This window comes from Heterocephalus glaber, unplaced genomic scaffold (genome assembly GCF_053883595.1).
Source record: "Heterocephalus glaber isolate CG9 unplaced genomic scaffold, H.glaber_assembly_v1.0 deba00000281, whole genome shotgun sequence".
NCBI lineage: Eukaryota > Metazoa > Chordata > Mammalia > Rodentia > Bathyergidae > Heterocephalus > Heterocephalus glaber.
Window position 1 is genome coordinate 23,129,733 of NW_028258139.1, and position 20,268 is coordinate 23,150,000.

At 45.3% G+C, this 20,268-nt stretch overlaps 1 protein-coding gene across 1 annotated transcript in view; it reads left to right on the forward strand.

The window, feature by feature from the left end:
- Nucleotides 1-20,268, forward strand: part of Kcnq3 (potassium voltage-gated channel subfamily Q member 3) — a 310,711-nt gene that overhangs the window by 247,973 nt on the left and 42,470 nt on the right. Inside the window, exons 2-3 of the mRNA XM_004837934.4 lie at nt 15,173-15,263; nt 15,987-16,113. Of these exons, the coding sequence (XP_004837991.2) occupies nt 15,173-15,263; nt 15,987-16,113 (218 nt within the window). The remainder of the gene's footprint in view (nt 1-15,172; nt 15,264-15,986; nt 16,114-20,268) is intronic.

Consider the following 20,268-nt stretch of genomic DNA (forward strand, 5'->3'; position numbering starts at 1 on the left):
GCTGCTAGGAAGACTAGTTCCTTTTTCTTCTCAAACCTCTGTGGCCCAGCTGGAAGTTCTAAGTACTTAGTCCTTTGGTGCAAGACTTTGTTCCCCATTAAGATACAGATTTCAGGTGCCCTTTTATGTCTATTAAATCAGCAATATAATTAGCATTTGAAAATAGCTAATGCTGGTGAAATTGGGAGGAAACTGGGGTCCTCATACTTTCATTCCTGGGGGCAGTGTCCATACGGATATTCCAGATATTCCACAGATTATTAGAGGGAATTGGCCCTAAACAAAGAAAAACTATATCCACAAAGATTTGTCATTTGAGTATAAAAACAGAATTGGAAGCAACCGAAACCTGAATATTTGGCAATAAGGGAACTGTTACACATATTTCAGGCACTGATGTCATAGAATGCTGCTCTTTCATTAAACATGATAGTTTTGAATATTTTAGAGCAAAGTCGAAGAATATTTATGTTTTAATAAGGTAAAATGCAGAATGCAAAGTTGTAAGAACTGTATGTGACTATGTTGGACCTGGTGAGGGGTAGGAGAAAATGAGAATCACTGACTTACTAGGTTTAAGATTCAATATGACAATTCTTACATTTTTGTTTCCATTGTGTGCTTTAGAACGCCTTTTGTGACTTACAATTTCTAAACCCAGGGAAGTGAAAACAGCAGGGTCATGGTCCCCAGCAGCAGGTGTGCAAAGTGGCCAGGACCCAGTCAGCAGTGGAGCCATCTGGACCATCTGCAATGGGAGGTGCAGGAGAAAAGGCTGTCTGGGGACAGGCAGGGGCTTGGGAGGCCTGGAAACTAGGGAGACAGCAGTGGGAGGAAGGGGTGATCCACGGCAGGTTCTCCAGGCTGGGCTGCAAGCCCCAAGTCTTCTTGGGAGATCTTTCTGCCTATGTGAGAGACACATGACTCAGGGCCTGAAACTGTGGGCATCCCCTCTGGGCCTGTTGTATTATGCCCATCCTCCTGGAAGCTGCTTTTATAATTTTATAAGCACTGAGGAGAGCTATGCTGCCTGTCTCCAGTCCCTAAACCACCTTCTTGTCACCTTCGGACTCAGGAAGAGAGCAGAGGAACCTCTGCTGGACAGAGAAGTTGGGTTCAAACCTGGATGTCTGGAAGTCTGTAAATACACCTGCTCTAGGTGATTTCTACTCTGGTCTCCCAGCATGCAAGGTGCTGTGGGCAGTATCAGCAATTACACCAACATTGCCATGGAACCGACACATTGTTAATCTCCACCAACCAGAAAGCAGCTGCCAAGGACTTTATGCCCTTTATCTCCAGTCTCTACCACACTCTCTCAGAGTGGCCATTGCTAACACTTATTGAGGACCAAGGAAGCTAAGGCCCTGCCCCCAAAATCAAGCACCACAGCATAGGCACAGAAACGTGAAGAGGCGGGACTGTGGGCAAAGGCAGTCTCTGATCCTGAAGCTCACACTTCCCATGACATCTGACTTGAGGTTAGCGCCTTGTCCATAGCTGGCGCTTCATAAGTGCCCGTAGTAAGTGCTTTGCAGTGTTCATTAAATTATTCATTCTCTTGAGGCTCACTGTCATTCTAGGCAAGGATGGATTCAGACCTCAACCAATATCACCATTGTGGGAAGCAAAGGGTAAGCTGTTTACAAAGTTCACGGGTCTTTTATTTGAGGCTTATGAATTTTTAACCACTTCATTTTCACACCTATTACACCATACAGAGCCTTGGAATACCATGAAGCAGGCACCTGCTGATTCTTCCTTTCCAGCCCCTCATCCAAGGAGTCCTGTGACTCACCTTGAAGAAATTTTGGAAAGCCAACACAAATGGTGCTGGTGAGGCTGGGTTGCAGGGAAAGGAAGCTTGGACATCTTTGCATATGGTCTGAGCCTCCAGAGTCAGCTTTCCTAGATGGGAACAGAAGCCACTGCAATTTTCCTGGAGCTGTGGATCACAGAACATGAGGGAGGCTGTAAGGTACAAACTCGTGTCACCATGATTGAAAGCCGTTGAAGGAGATGGACTCTGGTCTTCGCTCCAGGCATTGAATGTGGCAGGGAGGGGTCTGAGGGATGCTCACTCCTCCCACACTAAGGGACAGTGGCGCTTTGGACCTGTTCCCACTGAAATCAGATTAGTCTGATTTCATAGATAAAGAGACTGGGGTTCCCAGAGTCGAGGGAAAGTGTGATCCAGTGCATATGGCTAGAAACACTGTCCAGATTTCCACCCCAGTTCGGCCTGACTCCCAAGAACCTTTGCTTTGCAAGGAATCACATTGCCTAAACCACAAGTAGCTCAGTGTGTGCAGAGGGTGGGGGTGAAGAGATGGTAGGTTAGGAGGGAGAAGAGAGCGTGAACAAAATGACAGTGGCAGTGCAGAGTGGAAGGCAGGTATCAGATGCGTGCAGGAGGATACAGGACACAAAGCAGGCTGGCAAGATGGGTTTTGCAGATGGTTGGAGGGGCATGGTTAGAGGGGCATCAGAGATGAGTGGAGAGCCCACTGGAGTGAGTCAGGAGAGAATGAACTGTTGCTTTTAGTTGTAGAAAGAAGGAGACGTAGAGTAGGTGTGAGAGAGTGGTGTGCGTCTGTGTCCAGTACTGAAGAGATTCAACACTGAGCTACATCCTCAACCCATTTTCATTTTTTGAGGTGAGGTCTCACTAATTTACTAAATTTCCCAGGCTGAGCTTAGATTTTCTGTCCCCCTACCTTAGTGCAGGATTATAGGCATTACCAGCACACCCGGCTTAGGTGTGAGATTATTATTTCAAAGGAAGAATAGATGTAATTTGCTAATGGATTAGGTGTGCCAGGACAGTGTTGGATTGCAAGCTTCAACATGAGAATGAGAGGAATAAAAACAAATAGCAGCCTTAGGCCAAATAAACTATCCCTGAATGTGTGTTCTCTAGTGGTTTTTGGAGATAGGATCTGCTTTGAGCTCACCTCAGACCCAGAGGGATGTACTAGAGTCACTTTTTTTTTTTTTGGAAAATGATAATCAATTTTTTTAATAATGCATCAGTTATACCTTTATAAAATTAACATCTACTTCTGTTATTATGTTTGTTTTATGGTACTGGGGATTGAACTTGAGGCCCTTACACTGAGCTACATTCCCCAGCCCTTCAAATTTTTTTAAATTTTGAGACAAGGTCTCACTAAGTTGCCCAGACTGGCCTTGATAGAGTCACTTCTTACAACCCCGTCCTGTTCAAAGTGTCTATAACTGAAGGACTTGTGTATAAGGCACCTATACCTCTCTGTTTCACCACTTCAGAGACATATATTTTCTTCAGTTTAACATCTCTAACATGAGCACGTGAAATACAATCAGTGGCTGTCATAATTTAATTGGCAGTTTCCCTTTCTGAGGAATTTATACAATTATGGTGTGTCTTACAACTGATGGTGTGTGAAAGACAATGAAATGCAGTTACAGTGTCTCTTGGGAAGGGCTCCAAAGATAATATGCATTTGATGAAGTCCAACTATAATAGTGACTATTGCTTCCATTTATTGAAAATGTATAAATTCCCCAGGTACCATATAATTTAAAAATAAAAATTACAATTATAGTCATAATGATAGCAATTGCTAGTATTTATCGAGCACTGGCCTGCTTTATAAATGGAGAGACTGAGGCGCATTTGGTCTTGACAACTCTCTAAGGTTGAATTGCTGTCCTTCAATAAACCTGGAGGATCGCAGGATCAGAGAAAGGGTAAGGAACTTACCAAGGTCACACAGCGATAAATAGTGCAGTTAACATTTAAATATGTTCTCTATCCGACTCCCCGATGTATGCTCCCAATTGTAAGTAATTTGTAAGTGGACACGCCTGTCAGCCGAGGAGGAAAGTACAGTTTACTTCGGAGCTCCTGCCTGTCAGTCAGGGTTTTATATCCATTATCTCCTGAGTTTTTACAGGGGCAGCACCTCATTCCCCTCTGCAGACAGGAGCCAGAGCCCAGTTGGGAGGCTACACATGAGCCTGGAGGCCCACCTAGGGCTGCCTCTTCCCTCACACAGCCTGGGGTCAGGTCATGGACAAGTTTGCCTCCAGGCCTAAAGTTCTTACCTGGTCAGGGGTGGCCAGGGTGAGTGCAAGGCGACTGTTGACTGTTGGCTTATTTATAAAGCATTAGAGAGGAGACAGGAAGAAAAGCAAGGTAAACAGCAGGATACTCAGAGATGCTTCCAGAGGCAGATCTGCCTAAAACTGCCGAAGTTTAAGGGCAGGCTCTGTTCCAATTCTATAATTTGTATTAATTCTTTAAAAAGACCTCCATAAAACCTGAGTATTTCCTTATTTTTATTCCTCTAAGTTTTCTATTTTCTAATCCAACACTTTAAGATGTCTTTAAGATTAAGTCTCTTATATTTAGGATTTTAAGTATTTGTTTTCTATTTAGTAGTAGACATGTACAATATCCTGCAGTGGTACTGATTGCATTCAATTTCCCTTTACTCTTAGTTTAGATTGGGTACTGGCAATCTTTCACTTAAAATGCCAGACAGTAAAAATAAGCATTGAGGACCAGAAACTCTCTTTTAGGACTACTGAGTTTGGCTGCATCACAAAAGCAACTGTAGGCAGCATAGTAATGAATGCGTGTGGCTGTGGTATAATAAAACTGTATTTATAAAAACAAGGAGTGGGCCAGATTTGCCCTTAGGGCCATAGTTTGCTGACCTTGATTTATTTATTTACTTCTTTTAATTTCTTTTTCATTTGTATGTATTTGTAATACGCAATGATTACATTCATCTTGGGGAATTGGTACATATACATACTACATTTAGATGGAGAAAACCTGCATCTGTCTTACACATTTATGGATCCATAGATTTATGTGGGTGTAACATAGATATTAATATACACATCGATATGAAAATAGGTAAACGTTTGTCTATAGGTACTTGTAAGTGTGATTTTCTTCCCCTATGTTATTAATATGGATGTTTGTAAAGGTAATTTTTTTCTATATACTATTAAGTCAATTTCTGGAGTACTTTCTATGAGCATAGTGAAAATCTACTTAAGGAGAATCTATTGGAAACATAGACCGCTACTTCATACCAAATAGGGAAGACAAAAATGTCTTTCTAGCACTTTATCTCAAAAAATCCAACTGAAATACAAAAATGTGTTTATTTTGTCTCCGAGTTAATGACATTTAATTTAGATTATGAGCATAGTTATGCTTTAACCTTTAGAATAAGCAAAGACTAAATGAAGTATAAATCTGGGGTATATTTTCTGGCCAACATTATATAATATGACATGACTTCGCATTTTATTTTCTAAACATTTTGGGGGAGGACTGTTTGGGATCTGAATCCTTTAGGGTACCAGCTTGGTGTGTCTTCACTTTCTCCAGCCAGTGTCACTTGTTAATGGTGCTCCTGTATTTAGAACAGTTCTTCCTCACTGTTTCTGTCAACGTTGTGAAATCCTGCATATTTTGGAAGCTTCATCTTTTTTGCTCTAAAGTGGTTCACATTGTGGTGTTGGACACGGAGCCCGATGGGGAGGCAGAGGCTGACCTGCAAAGCCACGATGTGCCCAGGACTGAAGCTGCTGTTCAGATGTCAAGGACGCTACCTTCTTGCGGGAGCGTTTTTTGGTTATGAATATTTTTTGCTGCCCTATGCATTCTCTTAAATGCAAAGGCTGGGCTAAAAAATATTGAGCTAGCAAAGATCCCTGGATTTGTTACTTCTGCTTTCTAAGTAAGTATGTTACTTAGTTTCTAAGTCAGAAACTAAGGTTTCAAACTTACCCAAGGTCAGTCATCTGGTGGCCAAGATCCAGAGCCTGACAAACTTGTAATAGTTAACTATTTCTGTGTGTCTACCCCAAAGCATCGCAACTTAGCATAGCGCATGTCCATTATCTGACTATTTCATGGATTGGGCATCCAGGTGTGGTCCCCCTTGACCTTCTGCCCAGGGACTCACCAAGTCTGTAATCACAGTGTCAGCCTGGGCCTCCCCAAGACCCCTTTTGTAGCTATTGGAAGACTCCAGTTTCCTGGATTCTTATTTTTCCCATTGCTGGGACAAAAAAACAATATTCACAACTAAAAAGAAGAGAGGTATATTTTGGCTTACAGTTTGAGAGGTTACAGTCCATAGCTGGCCGGTCCAAGGCAGGACAGCAGGGAAGAGGGCGTGGTGGAGAGCTGCTCACAGCATTGCAGACAGGAAGCAAAGAAAGGAGGGAGGCCACACCCCCAGTGACCCACCTCTTCCCACCAGGTGCATCTCCTATCAGCAAGTTAGCTGGAAGTCCCCACAGTCCGATTACCTTTCAACAACTCCCCCTTTGAGCTCATGAGACTTTGCGGGACATCTAGATGTAAACCATAACAAGGGCTCCTGGACTAAAGGTCAGTTCCTTGCTGGCTATTGGTTAAAGGCCACATTCTTTTCTGTACCCATGTGGGCTTCTCCAACCCAGCCACTTGCTTCATCAAAGTTGGCAAAAGGGACAGTCACTAACAAGAACGAGGTCATAGTGCCCTGTAACCTAATTCCAGAGGTGACAGCCCATCACCTTTACTATATTTTACTGGCTAGAAATAAGTCTCAGGTCCTAGCTATCTTTACCCAGAAGAACTGACCCAAGGCTGTGCATAGTGGGAAGCAGGGATCTGCGGGCACCATCTTAGGGTTCCCTTACTACAGCCAGACTCTAAACCTTTCTTCTTTTTTGTGAGGTACTGTGTTATGAGGGGAACAAGGCAGTGTTGAACCCTGAAGAAGATAATATATATCCTCATATCTCCTTGTGGCGCCTACTAGCCTACTAGTAGTCATTGTGTATTTCAGCTGATGACATTGTTCTGTGCATAAAGACGGAGGCAAAAAAACCAGAGCTGCAGGTCTGGAGAGCTGGAAGCTGGTCCCCAGGCAGAAGCCTGCACCCTTCCCTCCCAAACCATGGCAAGCTCTGGAAGGCTCAGTGGATGTGGGATACTGACAAGAAGACACTCTTTAGAAACTCTCAGAATACCTCAGACTGCTGTGGAGGAGGCAAGGTGTGACAAAACCGAGACACGATGCTAGGGCTTCTCCCGACTACTGGTCGATTTGCCATTTTATTTTATTTTATTTTATTTTATTTTATTTATTTTTTGGTACCAGGGATTGAACTCGGGACCTTGCGCTTGCCTAGCAGGCGCTGGAACCACTGAGCTAAATCCCTGGCCCCAATTTGCCCATTTTAAATAAGGAATCCTGAGTCTGAGAAAAAGGAAAAGATTTCATCAGCCATGTGAGACACAGTCTGTCCCAGCTCAGAAAAAGTTCACTCCTGCAGAAGCTAATACCAGCTCTCGTGCTGTGCCAAGCATGGTATGATGTGGTCCACCAGTGTTGTCTCATTTTCAAAACTGCCCTTTGTTGGTAACTATTGTGCTTCCCATCTACAGATGAGGAAACAGTCCCCTGTGTGGTAAATGGCAGAGCTGAGCTCTGAACTGGTCTGTACAGGTCTGCAAGCTGAAGGCCTGAATCTATAATAGCAGCCCTGAAGGGCCTTTGAGAGCAGTCCTGTCAATTCCTCATCTCACAGATGTAGATTCTGGAGAGAGGAAAGACTTCTCTAAGGTCCTTACAGTAAGTGAAGAGCAGAACTAGAAATAGAACTAAGTGTGGCTTCGCTAGCTAATCCCTTGGGCCAAGAACTTCGATCTCAAGGGGCAAGTGATTGGATCCTTGCTTCCTCGGATTACCCAGCCTGTGAGGTACATGGGCTGCAAATAGGACATGCTGTTGGGTTTCATGAGGCAGAGAATCCTATGAGAATGTACAGGAGGATTTCCCTAATGTTGCTTGGGAATCAAGAAGGGATGAACTGTAATCTCTTGGGAGGTGAGAGTTGTCCACCTTTCACTCCTGCATATAAGTGATCTGTAAATAGTGTACGGAGGGAAGGAAGGAAGGAAGGAAGGAAGGAAGGAAGGAAGGAAGGAAGGGAGGGAGGGAGGGAGGGAGGGAGGAAGGGAAAGTTATCATAGAAAAGGAGGTGACATTTGAGCTTAAAAGAAAAAAAGGATGAGTCAACTAGATGACAGGAAGAAAGCATGTGAGAGGGGTAACAGATTTTTGGGGACCCTGCCATGTTTTGGTTAAGTTATAAGTTTTGTATGACTGGAAGGAGAAAGAATGAAGACTTCAAACTTGAAAAGAAGCCTAACATATTTTGGAGCTCTGTTGTTGGGTGTGAATATGTTCATAATTGTTATATCTTCATAATGGATTGGCACTTTCTCAATATGCAATGTCCCCCTTTTTCTCTGGTAACAAAGTTTCTTTTAAAGTCTTTTTAAAGTCTGATTATTACTATAGCCACTTCAGCTCTGCTTTGGTTAGACTCTGAATGGAATAGCATTTTCTATCTGTTCACCCTCAATCTATTTGTGTCTGTGGATCTAAAGGGAGTCTCTCATAAGCAATGTACCGTTGGATCATGCCTTTTATCCATTCTGCTATGCCATGATCTAATTTTGGGGAACCTGATTTTCCTTGCTGGAAATCTAGGACTTTCCCCTATAACAACAGGGGAGGCTGAAGCCATGTTTGAACAGGGTTTTGGCATAACCTTATATCTTTGCTTAGAAAAGCAGAGGTGAAAGATGTGGAGAGGGTGGAATGGAGGCAGGAGAGGAGGTGGAGCGAAGGACATTTGCCAAGCTGTGCTCTTTTCTCTGATCTACTGTTCTGGTCGCCTCTCTGCACCCACAGAGTGACGTGGCTCTGAGGCACTCCACGGGGACATGTGGCTGCCCGGCATTACAGCCTCAGCTCTGTGTCACTTTGCTGACCCTGAAAAGCAGCCTTACCCTGCAGGCTGTTTACTGGCCTCCCATACTCTTCTTGTTGTGAGCTCTGCAACTTTCAGGTTAGGATTAAGAGATGCAATTATTTTTAATGGGTTCTAAATTACTCCTTGTACTGTTTTCAATGTGTCTCGTTAGACCCTGACATCTGATGGAGCTGTTATGCACCTCTGATAAATAGACACATGACATGTCTGAGGAGAGAAAATGAGTAAATGTTACATGAGGCAAAAAAAAATGTCCACTCTAAAAGGGGAAGTGAACACCTCACTTTATTTAAATTATCTGAATGACCCTGGTGTACTGTACTTCACCTTTTGCCCTGATGTGGGAGGAGTCAGTAGAAGGGGACAGCTTAAAAATAGGAGAAATATCCATAAACGATCTCTCTTTGGTTTACCAAAGACAAAGCAGAGGGCAGCACAGTGGGAAATGCACCAGGCTGAGAGCTGGGAGACCAGGATCCCATGCTAGCTCTTCAAGGAGTGGTTTTGTGGCCATTAGCAAATCATCCAGACCTCTGCAGCCCAAATTTATTTTCTGTAAGACAGAGGAACAAAAAGAGGTCCTTATTAAAGGTTCTTGAAAGTTTTAGTTACTGGAGTTTTGGGGAGAGCTTAGCATGGGTCAAGCCACAAAAAAAAGAAACATTGAAAAATGATTTTAGGTCTGTGTTCCAAGAGGATGACAAATTCTTAGTCTGTCTTATATTTGTGACAGGTACCATCAGTGTACAACGGCACCTTTCCCAGCTAAGTGGTAGCTGTCTTAGTTACTTTCTCATTGCTGGGACAAAATACCCAATACACACAAGTTAAAGAAGAGGCTTATTTTAGCTCTTAGTGTGTAGAGATTTCATTCCTAGTTAGCTGGCTCCAAGGCAGGGCAACATGGCCAGTGGGAAGCAGCTCATGGCACAGCAGACAGGAGGCACAGTGGGATCCAGGGAGGACACAGCACATATATTTCCAGGCCACGCGCCCAGGGACACACCTCTTCCCAGCAGGCTTCACCTCCCAATATCCTATTTAGCTATCAGCCCATCAGTGGCCTAATCCAGTGATGAGTATCACACACCCATGATCCAGTCACCTCCCCAAAAGCCCACCTATGAGCTCAGGAGGCTTTAGGGGGTGATATCTAGATATAAATCATGATAATAGCAATCTGAGTCCTTTCAACGCAGCATTCCAGACAGCCTTCATCAACCTATACAACTGGATTTGCAAAATAAAAATGATTTGTCTTTCAGGTATGGTGGCACACACTTCTAATACCAGTACTCTGGAAGGCTGAGGCAGGAGGATCACAAGTTCCAATGACAGCCTGAGTACTTAGTAACCTAGCAAAGCTGTGTTTCAAAACAAAAAAAATAAATGAAAGAGCATTGGCAATATAGCTCAGTGCAAAGGCCCTGAGTATAATCCCCAGTACTGCTGTAAAAAAGAAAAAATCAAACTTGTTCTGAGATACTTAAACATTCTTTGGCAGCGGGTAATTCATAGGAATAAAAAAAAAAATTCCTGTTCGCCATTTGTATGACTTCTTTTAAGAAATATCTACTTAGATATTTAGTTGATTTTTAAGTTGGATTGTTTATTTATTGCTCTTTAGTTTTCTTGAGTTCTTTTTATATTCTGAATTTCATCCCCTTGTCAGAGGTTTAGTTTGAAAATATTTTCCCCCTTTCTGTAGACTATCTCTTCACTTGGTTGATTGTTTCCTTTGCTGTGCAAATGCTTTTTAGTTTCATGTGATCCATTGTCTGTTTTGTTTTTGCTAGCTGAATGGAATATAATTCAGTCATGGAAAGCATGAAATCCTGTCACTAGTGACAGCTTGGCTGGACCATGAAGAAATAGTTCATAAATGTGTATAGACATCAGGTATCAACTTATAAAAAGTAAGAAACAAACAAAAGGAAACCCCGGCAAACCATGGGTGCTTTACCTCTGAGGCATTTCAGCTGGGGACCCGTGGGACCCTCATGTAGACGAGGTTGGTCCCCTTGTGCCTGCCTTTTGGGGTTGAGCCCAGTGCCTGTGGTGTGATGACTAGGATGTCAATGACAGCTGCTCTGCTGGATGATTCAGCGCTGACCTCGGCTTCTCAGGGAGGATGGTCCTAGCATGGGATTTAGGGAAAACAGGCAAGAATCACCAGGAGTCTGGCTGGGTCAGGGCTACCTGCCTTCCTTTGTCTGTAGGACATTTTATGACCTACTGACTGAAAGGGGCCCAGTAATAACTGCAAATCAAGTGGGAGTTGCAGGGGCCTCTGAGAACGGTCTAGAAGTGGAACTGTTCCCCTACAGGGACAAAGGCATGGAGGGGGGAAGAGGAAGAAGAGTGCACTGTGGGAGCAACCCCTGGGCCCTCCTGCATCTGCTCCCCACCCCCTCCCCTGCCTGGCTCCCTCAGAGGAAGAAAACGGTGAGGAGAGCAACAGAGGCCGAGGGTGGGGTCTGATTTGAGAGCACGCCTGACCCTGTTGTCCACACTGGCATCATCTGTGAAGATGGCCAGGGTGCTGCAGACAGGAGACGTGCAGGTGGCCATCCCCAGGGTCCAGGCCACAGATGCCTGCTCATGTCAGAACTGAGGGACAAGAAGTGTGCAGAGCAGAGGAAGAAGGGAGAGAGAGGAGGGGAGGAGCAGGGAGAGGAGAGAAGGGAAGACTAGGTAGAAAGGAAAGGGTAAGGAGAGAAAGACCTCAGGGAGAGGGAGGGCACTGAGAGAGAAGTGAAGGAAGCAGTCAAGGCTACAGAGAAGGAAACCAAAGTGGTGACGAGCTGAGGAAAAGGAAGGAGGACTGGTGAGGAAGAGGACGTGGTAAGGAAGAGGACACAGCGATGGCTTGTCCAAAACCGACTTCTCATTTTAAGGATGCATGCAAATTTGCAAGAAAACAAGGAGTGTTTCCCCTTCTCGAGTTGAAGAGGGCGTCACTAGTTATTTATTAAAAATTAATGATTGTTCTCCAGTCTCGGAAAGCAGATTCAGGGGCTGCTGGTGAGGTGAGAAAATGCAGAGCTGTGTGGGTATTTGCTTCCCTCTGCTGGCCATAGCCTGGTTCTGCTTGAAACTGCATTTTGGTAGTGGCTGGTTAAGGCTGAACACTCACCGCCTACTGTGGCTGCAGAGTCAGACAATTAGAGCTACAAGTCTGTTGCATCTCCAGGGCCAACCTCTCTTCCAAACTTCACTCTGAGAGTCTGATCAGCTCGTGGAGGTTTCCACTGGGGCCTCAAACGTCCTCAGCGTTCCTAACTTTATGGTTCCCCTGGCCCCTGCATATCCTCCCGACGGCTGTCACAGCATGTTGTCCACCCTGTCCCCCGGCCCTGGGGGGCCCTGTGATCCTCTTGCTCGGCCTCCACTCCCATTGGTCACCGGTCCTTCAGTCACCCTTGCCCTGTCCACAGCAGCCCTCAGCCTCTCCACGGTGACAATGACCTTGTGACCCCTGTCCTTCAGCACACCGTCTTTGTGGAGAGATGTGGCTATCGATGTGATGGAGATGTGGATGAACAGTCTGTTGAGGGACACATTCGAAGATGCTCTGTGAACCCTAGAAATGGTGGGAGAGTCCCAAACTTATATATTACTGTACTTCTCCTTCACATACCACTTACCTGAGATAAAGTCTAATCAACAAATTAAACACAATAAGAACTTAACAACAATAACTAATAATAAGAGAATAATTATAATAATACGCTGTAATAAAACTTGTTTAAAACATAGAAAGTACTTATTTCTAGAATTATTCATGTACCATTTTGAGACCATAGCTGACCGTGAAAAACTAAAACTACAAAAAGCAAAACTTCAGATAAAAGGGAGGCTACTACCTATAGATAGTTTGTAGATATCTACCAGCTGATCAAAAATATAGTGAGTGAAAATTTATTACATTAAAAGGCACTTTGCCATTAACACCCTTCAAAATATTCAAAATACTCCCCCTCACATTGAATACACTTAGCCCACTGTTGGTGGTAATGTGTCTTTTACTCTAATAGGTGTCTAAACATTTAAACATTGTGTTTTTCAATCACCCTGTGTGTGTGTGTGTGTGTGTGTGCGCGTGTGTGTGTAAGATCTACAGAACAAAGTGCAGCACAAACTCTCCTTGTAGCCTCTGAAACCCTTCCTATCAGGCTCCGCCCCATCTCTCAGGGCCTGCCTTCCATTCTGTGCCCTTAATTCCAACAACAGGGCCATCTCTGAGCACTAAAATTGCGGCAATGCTGATACTTAGACTCCAAACACTTAGGGCCCCTGTCAGGAGCCAGGCTGGCCAGAAGGGGGTACAGAGAACCCCCCAGCTCTGTGCTTGGCACACAGATGGAGCCCAGCATCACGCACACGCTCCCCTCTGTAGAAGTGGATGCAGCTGGTGCAGACTTCTGCTCCACCGTGTGTGTTTTCTATTGCTGTGTAACAAATTGTCACTGACGTAACAGCCCAGGCCAGCACAGTTCTTCATTTCATTTTCTGAACAGCAGGAGTCTGTTTGTGGCTTCACTAGGTCCTGGTGCAGTCAAGATTTTGGCTGGGCTGTATTACCTGTGGGAGCACAGAGGCATCCTCCAAGCTCTCATGAAGGTGGACCCTTGTGGTGGGGGACAGGCCCCACTTTCATGCTGGTCATCAGCTGGGCGCTGCTCTCAGGTCCCAGAAGCCAATGAAGCAGCTTGTGACAAAACTCTGGGCCCTTTTCAATATGGCGGCTCACATGGAGGCTGGCTCCCATCGGTGAAGATAGAGCCTTACACAAGGTTTCCCAGTCACAGGTGTGACTCCCCCATTGCCTTTGCCATACAACAAAACTGAAGCCAAAGAGCGACATCCCAACACGATGGCAGGCACACTGCAGGTTCATGCGGGCAGTCACGTGGGGCATGATTCACCCGGCTCACCTTAGGGCCTGCTCACCCCACGCGCACCACGGAATCTCCCCAGGATTTAGGCGCACACCAAGTACAGGAGGCTCAGAGTCTGCCTAAGTGCTCCTACTTCTGCCACACTGGTTCACTTTGGGACACCAAGCTTCTTCCTCCCCAGACACCAACCCAGAAAGTGGTAGATGCTCACCAAACAGGAGTGGTGGGAGCCGAGGTTGCCAGAAACATCGTCAACTGTGAGGAAGGTTGGCATTCAGGGTAGGCAGATTCCAGGCACGGGTGGGAGCTGTGCAGCTCAAGTACAATGCCCAGTCACAGGAGGGCATTAGGAACCCTGAGGTTCCTAGGGTTAGGGTGGAAACAGAGATTCAGGTCTGCAGTTCAGCAGGTTAACTGATCAGAAAATGTGATGGGGCTGACAAGGACCAGAGCCAGGACTTTGTTCCCAGCCCAGGTCAGAAGCAGAGATTTCCAGGCCTTCTTATGTCCCAGTGCTTACCCTCCTAGGTGAGGCAGTTCTCTGCTGTCTGGACTATGAGCTCTTGAGGCCTGTGGTGGATCCAGGTTAGTCATCTTATGTTCCCATTGCCTAGTAGATGTGCATTGAATAAATGAATAAATGAATGAGGGTCACAGAAGCATAGACAGTCGAAATCCACAAACAGGGGAGGGTGCCAGATGCCCTGGAATTGGAGAGCTTGTATGAACATGAAAATCTCAAAGGGTTGTTTGCAGTTTGCTTCAGTCTGAGATAGGGCATGGACCAAATGATCTCTACATGAATTTTAAAGCATCAGCATACAGCATCTTTCAGTGTAGAGGGTCCTGTTATTTTTAGCATTTAAAAAACAATTCTGAATATCACCAGTTGAAAGAGGTTTCATTTAGGAGCCATTGACTGTAAAAAGAATAACGCTCAAACATGAGGACAGAAGTGTTTGCTGAATTTATGCATCTTTGAAATGAATTTATATTTTCTTCCTACTAACAGTATCTTTGTATATTTTAAAATCATCGTCTTAGCCCTGCATATGCAGGGTACTTTATTAATTTATTCATGCTTGTGTTTTTCAACCCTGTGATAACTTTTGGTCTTTCTGTGCTGTGCAAGTCCCCAGTGTTGGGAACAGAAGATCTGCTTTGACTTCTAAGTAACTGACTCTACTAACGGGCTGGCTAAGTGAAAGAAGATGATGGCTTTGCATTTTGTCTCCTTTACCTAGAGTAATAATTCCCACCTACCTTACAAGTCACCATGAAGACTAAATGCGACAAGGTATACCGCACATGGCAGAGTCCAGAGTTCAGTGGGAGGTGCAGCTTCATCCCAGCTGCCGCTTTTCAGTCTTTGCCCATGTAGGAAACCAGGCTAAAAATTTCTCACTCTCCTCCTCCCTTCCCTTCAGGTTCCTGATTGTCCTGGGGTGCTTGATCCTGGCCGTCCTGACCACCTTCAAGGAGTACGAGACTGTGTCAGGAGACTGGCTTCTGTTGCTGGTGAGCTGGTCTGTTTGCTGGCACTGTGTCCTGGGGCCCACACCTCTGGTTGGACTTCCGCAGGGCTCAGAATGAGAATGAGAATGTACCCTAGGGGTACAGTTCTGCCTGCCTGGGGCTTCCTGGGGTCTCCAGCCAAGTCTAGGTCAAAGAAACTGCCTTACCTTCCCCATATGGTGAGGTCCCCATGAGCACAGAATGGCTTTCCTGGTAAGGATTTGTAGTCTAGACTAGAGATAAAGGGTATAAGCACATCAAAGCAAGAGCCATTACATATTATTAAATTATAAACAACAGAGTCACAGTCCTCCGAAAGTTAACACAACAATGTGCTCTACCCGGAAATCTGCCTCAGCTTTGTTTTTTCCAGGGGCCAGCAACTGGGTGAGATTACTAGATCAGTTCTCTACCAACTTCACTTCTTAGGAGCTTCTAATACAGTGGAGGGACTTCTTCTTCTTTTTTTTTTTTTTTTTAGCAAATGATCCATTGGAACAAAAACATAGAAAAAAAGAACAAGGAATCACTTCGCAAGTCGTAGCAGTTAGAGAGTGTTAGCACAGGGCAATGGAGAAGACCTCTCCATGGCCGGATGGAGGTGACCAGCAGTTCCTCTACCAGTGTTCCCTCCAAAACAACAGCATAGCTCTTCAGATCTTTAGAAAACTCTCCAGTCCCGACAACTGGGTCCCTGTTAATCGGTCCACACACTCTGCCATACAGGAAACATTTGCTATTTTCATCTTTGGAGCTGAGTTTGCGTTGAGGATCTGGGCTGCTGGATGTTGCTGCCGATACAAAGGCTGGCGGGGACGACTGAAGTTTGCCAGGAAGCCCCTGTGCATGCTGGGTAAGCCCTGCCCCCTCGTTTGGTGGTCAAGTCCATCTCCTCTCTGTGCACTGTTTCTCTGAGGAAGATTGAAGCAGCTGTTATGGGAAATCACATGGCACTGTGGAGGCTGCCCAGCCCTTGACCTGCCTCCATGTAGAGCAGCACACCATGTTAGTCAGCTTTTTGACACCTACAACTTAAGGAGGAGAGGTTTAATTTGGCTCATGGATTCAGCCCATGGGTGATAGGCTCCAAGGTGGAAACATCATGGCAGACAGGAATAGCCAAGCAAAGATGCTTAATTCATGGCATCTGGGCAGAGCAGAGGAACAGTGCTAGAGAGGAACCGGGTTGGGACCATATATGGTACTCAGAACCATGACTCTGTGACCCACCCAGACATGCCTAGGAGTGTGCACTCATAATCTGCTAAGCATTTGTTAACCCCTTGAAGTTGACATATCAGGATTAATCATCACAACTAATAAAAAAGGAACATTGCTACAACAGCCACATTAAGGAAGCAGTTGAGATGAGTAGGATTGAAAATGCAGCAAGTAACACCAGAAAAGAAGCCAGATGTGTTGGCTCCAGGAAAGGAGTGGTAGGTAGCCTGGAGCCCTGGTACTACGGGCTGTCTTGGGACCATGGAGATGCTTCTGTTGGGATGTGTCTGTCCTATAGGGGTCCAAGTGCCATAAGCCAGGGTGTTCCACTCTCAGCGGGAACCTGTTTGAACTTGGGTCCAATCTATCATTAACACACACACACACACACACACACACACACACACACACACTCACACTCACTCCATCCAGCCAGCATCAGACAGATCACTCTAAAGGAGAAAAACAAGTCTGCTTTAATACAAATACACTTGCAGTAGACATGGAAAGAAGAAAAGAGAGGGAGGGAAGAAAAGTGGGAGGACATATAGAAAGAGGGTAAAAGAAAGGAGAAAAACGTATAAAGAAGTAACTAAATGTCCTCTAAAACTGTGCTGTCACACGCACCCTTCTTTTCTGGTGTCCTTCACTGCATTTCCACCTTACTCATCTCAGCTTCTTCCAGTGTGGCCCTGTAGCAATGCTACTTTTTCAGTATCTTTGACAGGAGGGTGATGATCATGTTCCTAAATAGCATGGCCTTCTCCTTCAAGGCAGCCTCAGATCCTGCCACTTTAGATCAAGAGCAGATCTGCCGTCCTCTCAGAGCACTGTGGCCATAGAGTTTACTGTGCATTTAGGTGTTGTTTTGCTTTGTTTGTTTGTTTCTTCTGTGAACACTGCAAGTGGATAGCTTCACACAGATAACTGAGAAGCCTGCCCAGTCCAAAAGACTTATCATTACCTAGAAGTTGAGTCTTTGTTGTTGTTGTTGTTGTAGTAAATATACTCAGAGAGAAGTGAATATTTTCTAAGCTGAGAAACAAGAACAAACAAACATGTGGAGGTGTGAGAGAGCACTATGAGCTCAGCAAACCACCAATGCATCCAGAAATTTCTCAAGGGCCAAATGGCTAAAGGAGCTCCCACAAACATTTCCTTATGTGTGTTCCTTAGTACCCTGGTGCTCTTGCAAAACCTACTTCTGTGATCACCATCTTTTGGGAGATTTTTTTTTTCACAAGTTTGCTGCCAGAACACAGGTGCTATGAAAACCACCTCCAAATCAAAGTCATAATGGGAAGGGAAAAGACTTATACCAACATTGTGATCACTGGGCTTGTTGATTAGGGCAGGGCCACCACTACTGGCCACGTGACCTGCAAATATAGTGGAATCAACAAAAGAGCCATAGACAGGTCTGAGAAAGAGCCTGCTGAGCTGGGAAAGAGCTCCTTCGAATATGGCTGGATCTTGGGTAAAATGAAAGCTAAACGTGCGTGTGGTGTCATCACTGACACCTTCCCTGTGGAAACTGACACAAGCAAGTATTAAGTATCATTGATGCCCAGGGCACAGACACTTTGTCAAAAGCATGATTCCAAGCACATGTTGGGCTGACTAGGCTTTCCTGACAGATGCTGCTTCCTGATGGGTGGTAAACTTGAAGCTAGTATCTCCTAGAATTATCAGGCCTGTGACCATCCCCTTCTAGCTTACACACTGGGTGTGAAACAAATAATTGCTGGTGTTAGAAAAATTGATTCCACAGAGCTACTGTACCACAGAAGAGCTACAAGGAAATAATTAAGGAAGTTAGCACCTACATTAAGAAAATTAGCCCTGACTCTGACTCTGACTTGGTAGCATGTGTGACAGTTTCTCCCTGGCATGGTGACAGCATGCTGGAGCCAAGTGCCCACATGGCTTGGTTTAAGGGATGAACGTCACTGATGAAGATGGCAATGCTGTGGAACCATACAGCTTGAAGCTCTGGATTGTACCTACCACCAGCTCATCTAGCTGACAAGCCTTCCCGGGGCATCTGTAGCATTAGTGGTACAGGTACTGTCTCCAAGGGTCCCAGGGCATCTGGTGCTCTCAAACCTGGCAAGGTCATCTATCACTTTTGGTCCAGTCAGTGTCACAACTGAAGCAAAGTCTGCTGAGCTGCCCTAGGGAGCTCTGAGTGAAGCGCTTCCTGGAGCCAGTGTGGGTTCTCATGTCAAGAATGTGTCCCTCAAAGATGTTCCTCATGGCAGCACTGCTGTGACAGCAGAAATGACCCACCAGTGGTAGCAGCTGACTGCACTTCCAGAGGATTATTCTGGCCCATCCAGGCCAAGTCAGTGCTGGCTCTGCCCTGTCGTGAAATGCCTCACAGTTCACACGGCTTGCATGTTTACTGAGTGAGAGATGAGATGATCACCATTCTGGAGTAAGGCCCTAAATTCCTGAAATCTGGCAACGCTCCTTTCACGGAAATGTGCATGCTGAGAGCTTCTCTGACTCCCTCCTCTGGGTCATTTTGCTATCTGTGATAAGAGACAGACAACTGCTCTGAGTGTCATCAAAGTAGCAGACAAGGAGGCCACCGGAGTTCGCCGCCCCAGTGCTCCTCAGTGCAGGAAGACATTGCAGTGGGTTGGACTCAATGGGCCATTTGGGCTCAGTAGTAAAACACTGGTTGGTGAAAACAATGCTTCCTAAAACTTTCAGCTGGAAGGGAGAATGTTTTGTGGAGAATGCTTTGTGGACCATTTGCGTGTGGCAGTTTTAAGTTATTAGTTGTGAAAATCAGTACTTTTAAGTGGAGACAACTTGACCAAACATGTGCCATAGAATTTTGAGACATTAAAACCAAGTTCAATAAGATAAAAAAAAATTTGGGGAAAGTCTATTCTTCATTTGTGTAATTGAAATCCACAATGGATATTAGTGTATTAAAGATTCTGAGAATCCCGTAGGAGCAAATAACTCCTGTTTAATTGAGCTATTCCCAATTTTCCTTAACTGTGGGGGCCCTTTTAGTTGTTACACCTCTGTGGGATGATGGGGACATCACAGACTTGGGTGTTGGATACCACTGAAGGGGATAGAGAGAAGTCAGGTCTCCTCCCTTCCGGGGTAGACTGTTTGACTCCAGGAGCCATTTGGCACTTTCCAAAGTGTCCCGTCCCCTTGGCCACCTGGGACTTCAGCCATGGCCATGGTGCACATCTCCCTGTCACTTCCTAATAAGGGCATCCCACGTCGAAGGTGGGCTCAGATCTTTCCACAACTTCCCACTAGGCCTTCTCTGAGGTCAGTAGGCCAGTCCACCTCAAAAGTGTGGGGAATGAACCCAGGAGCGTCCTTCAAGCAGCTAGAAATGAGTGAAAGGACTGATGTCCCAACTTTCCACCTTCCAGATGGATGATCTCGGGAGGCACTGTAGAGTTCAAAGGACCTGACAGGGATTGATTACAAACACTTCCTGACTGTTTTGCCTGCTTGTTTTGTTTCTTCTTCCTTGTCTCTCTCCCCACCACTTATGCTTCCTAGCACTATCTCTCAGTAAATTACCTGCACCTGAGTTCTAGTCTCTGGTGAAGCTTTTTGGAGAAACCCTATTAAAACTGTCTGAGCATTAGGCTTCACCTTCACAGCCTGAACATCCTGGCCCCTCTCTCCTTAATTAATCTCAGAGTGAGTCTCAAGTGCTACACTGGGAGACTTAGGGAATCACTCCTCCAGGGTCAAGAACCCACGTTGGAGTACCACAGACCTGTGTCCAGTCCCAACTCAA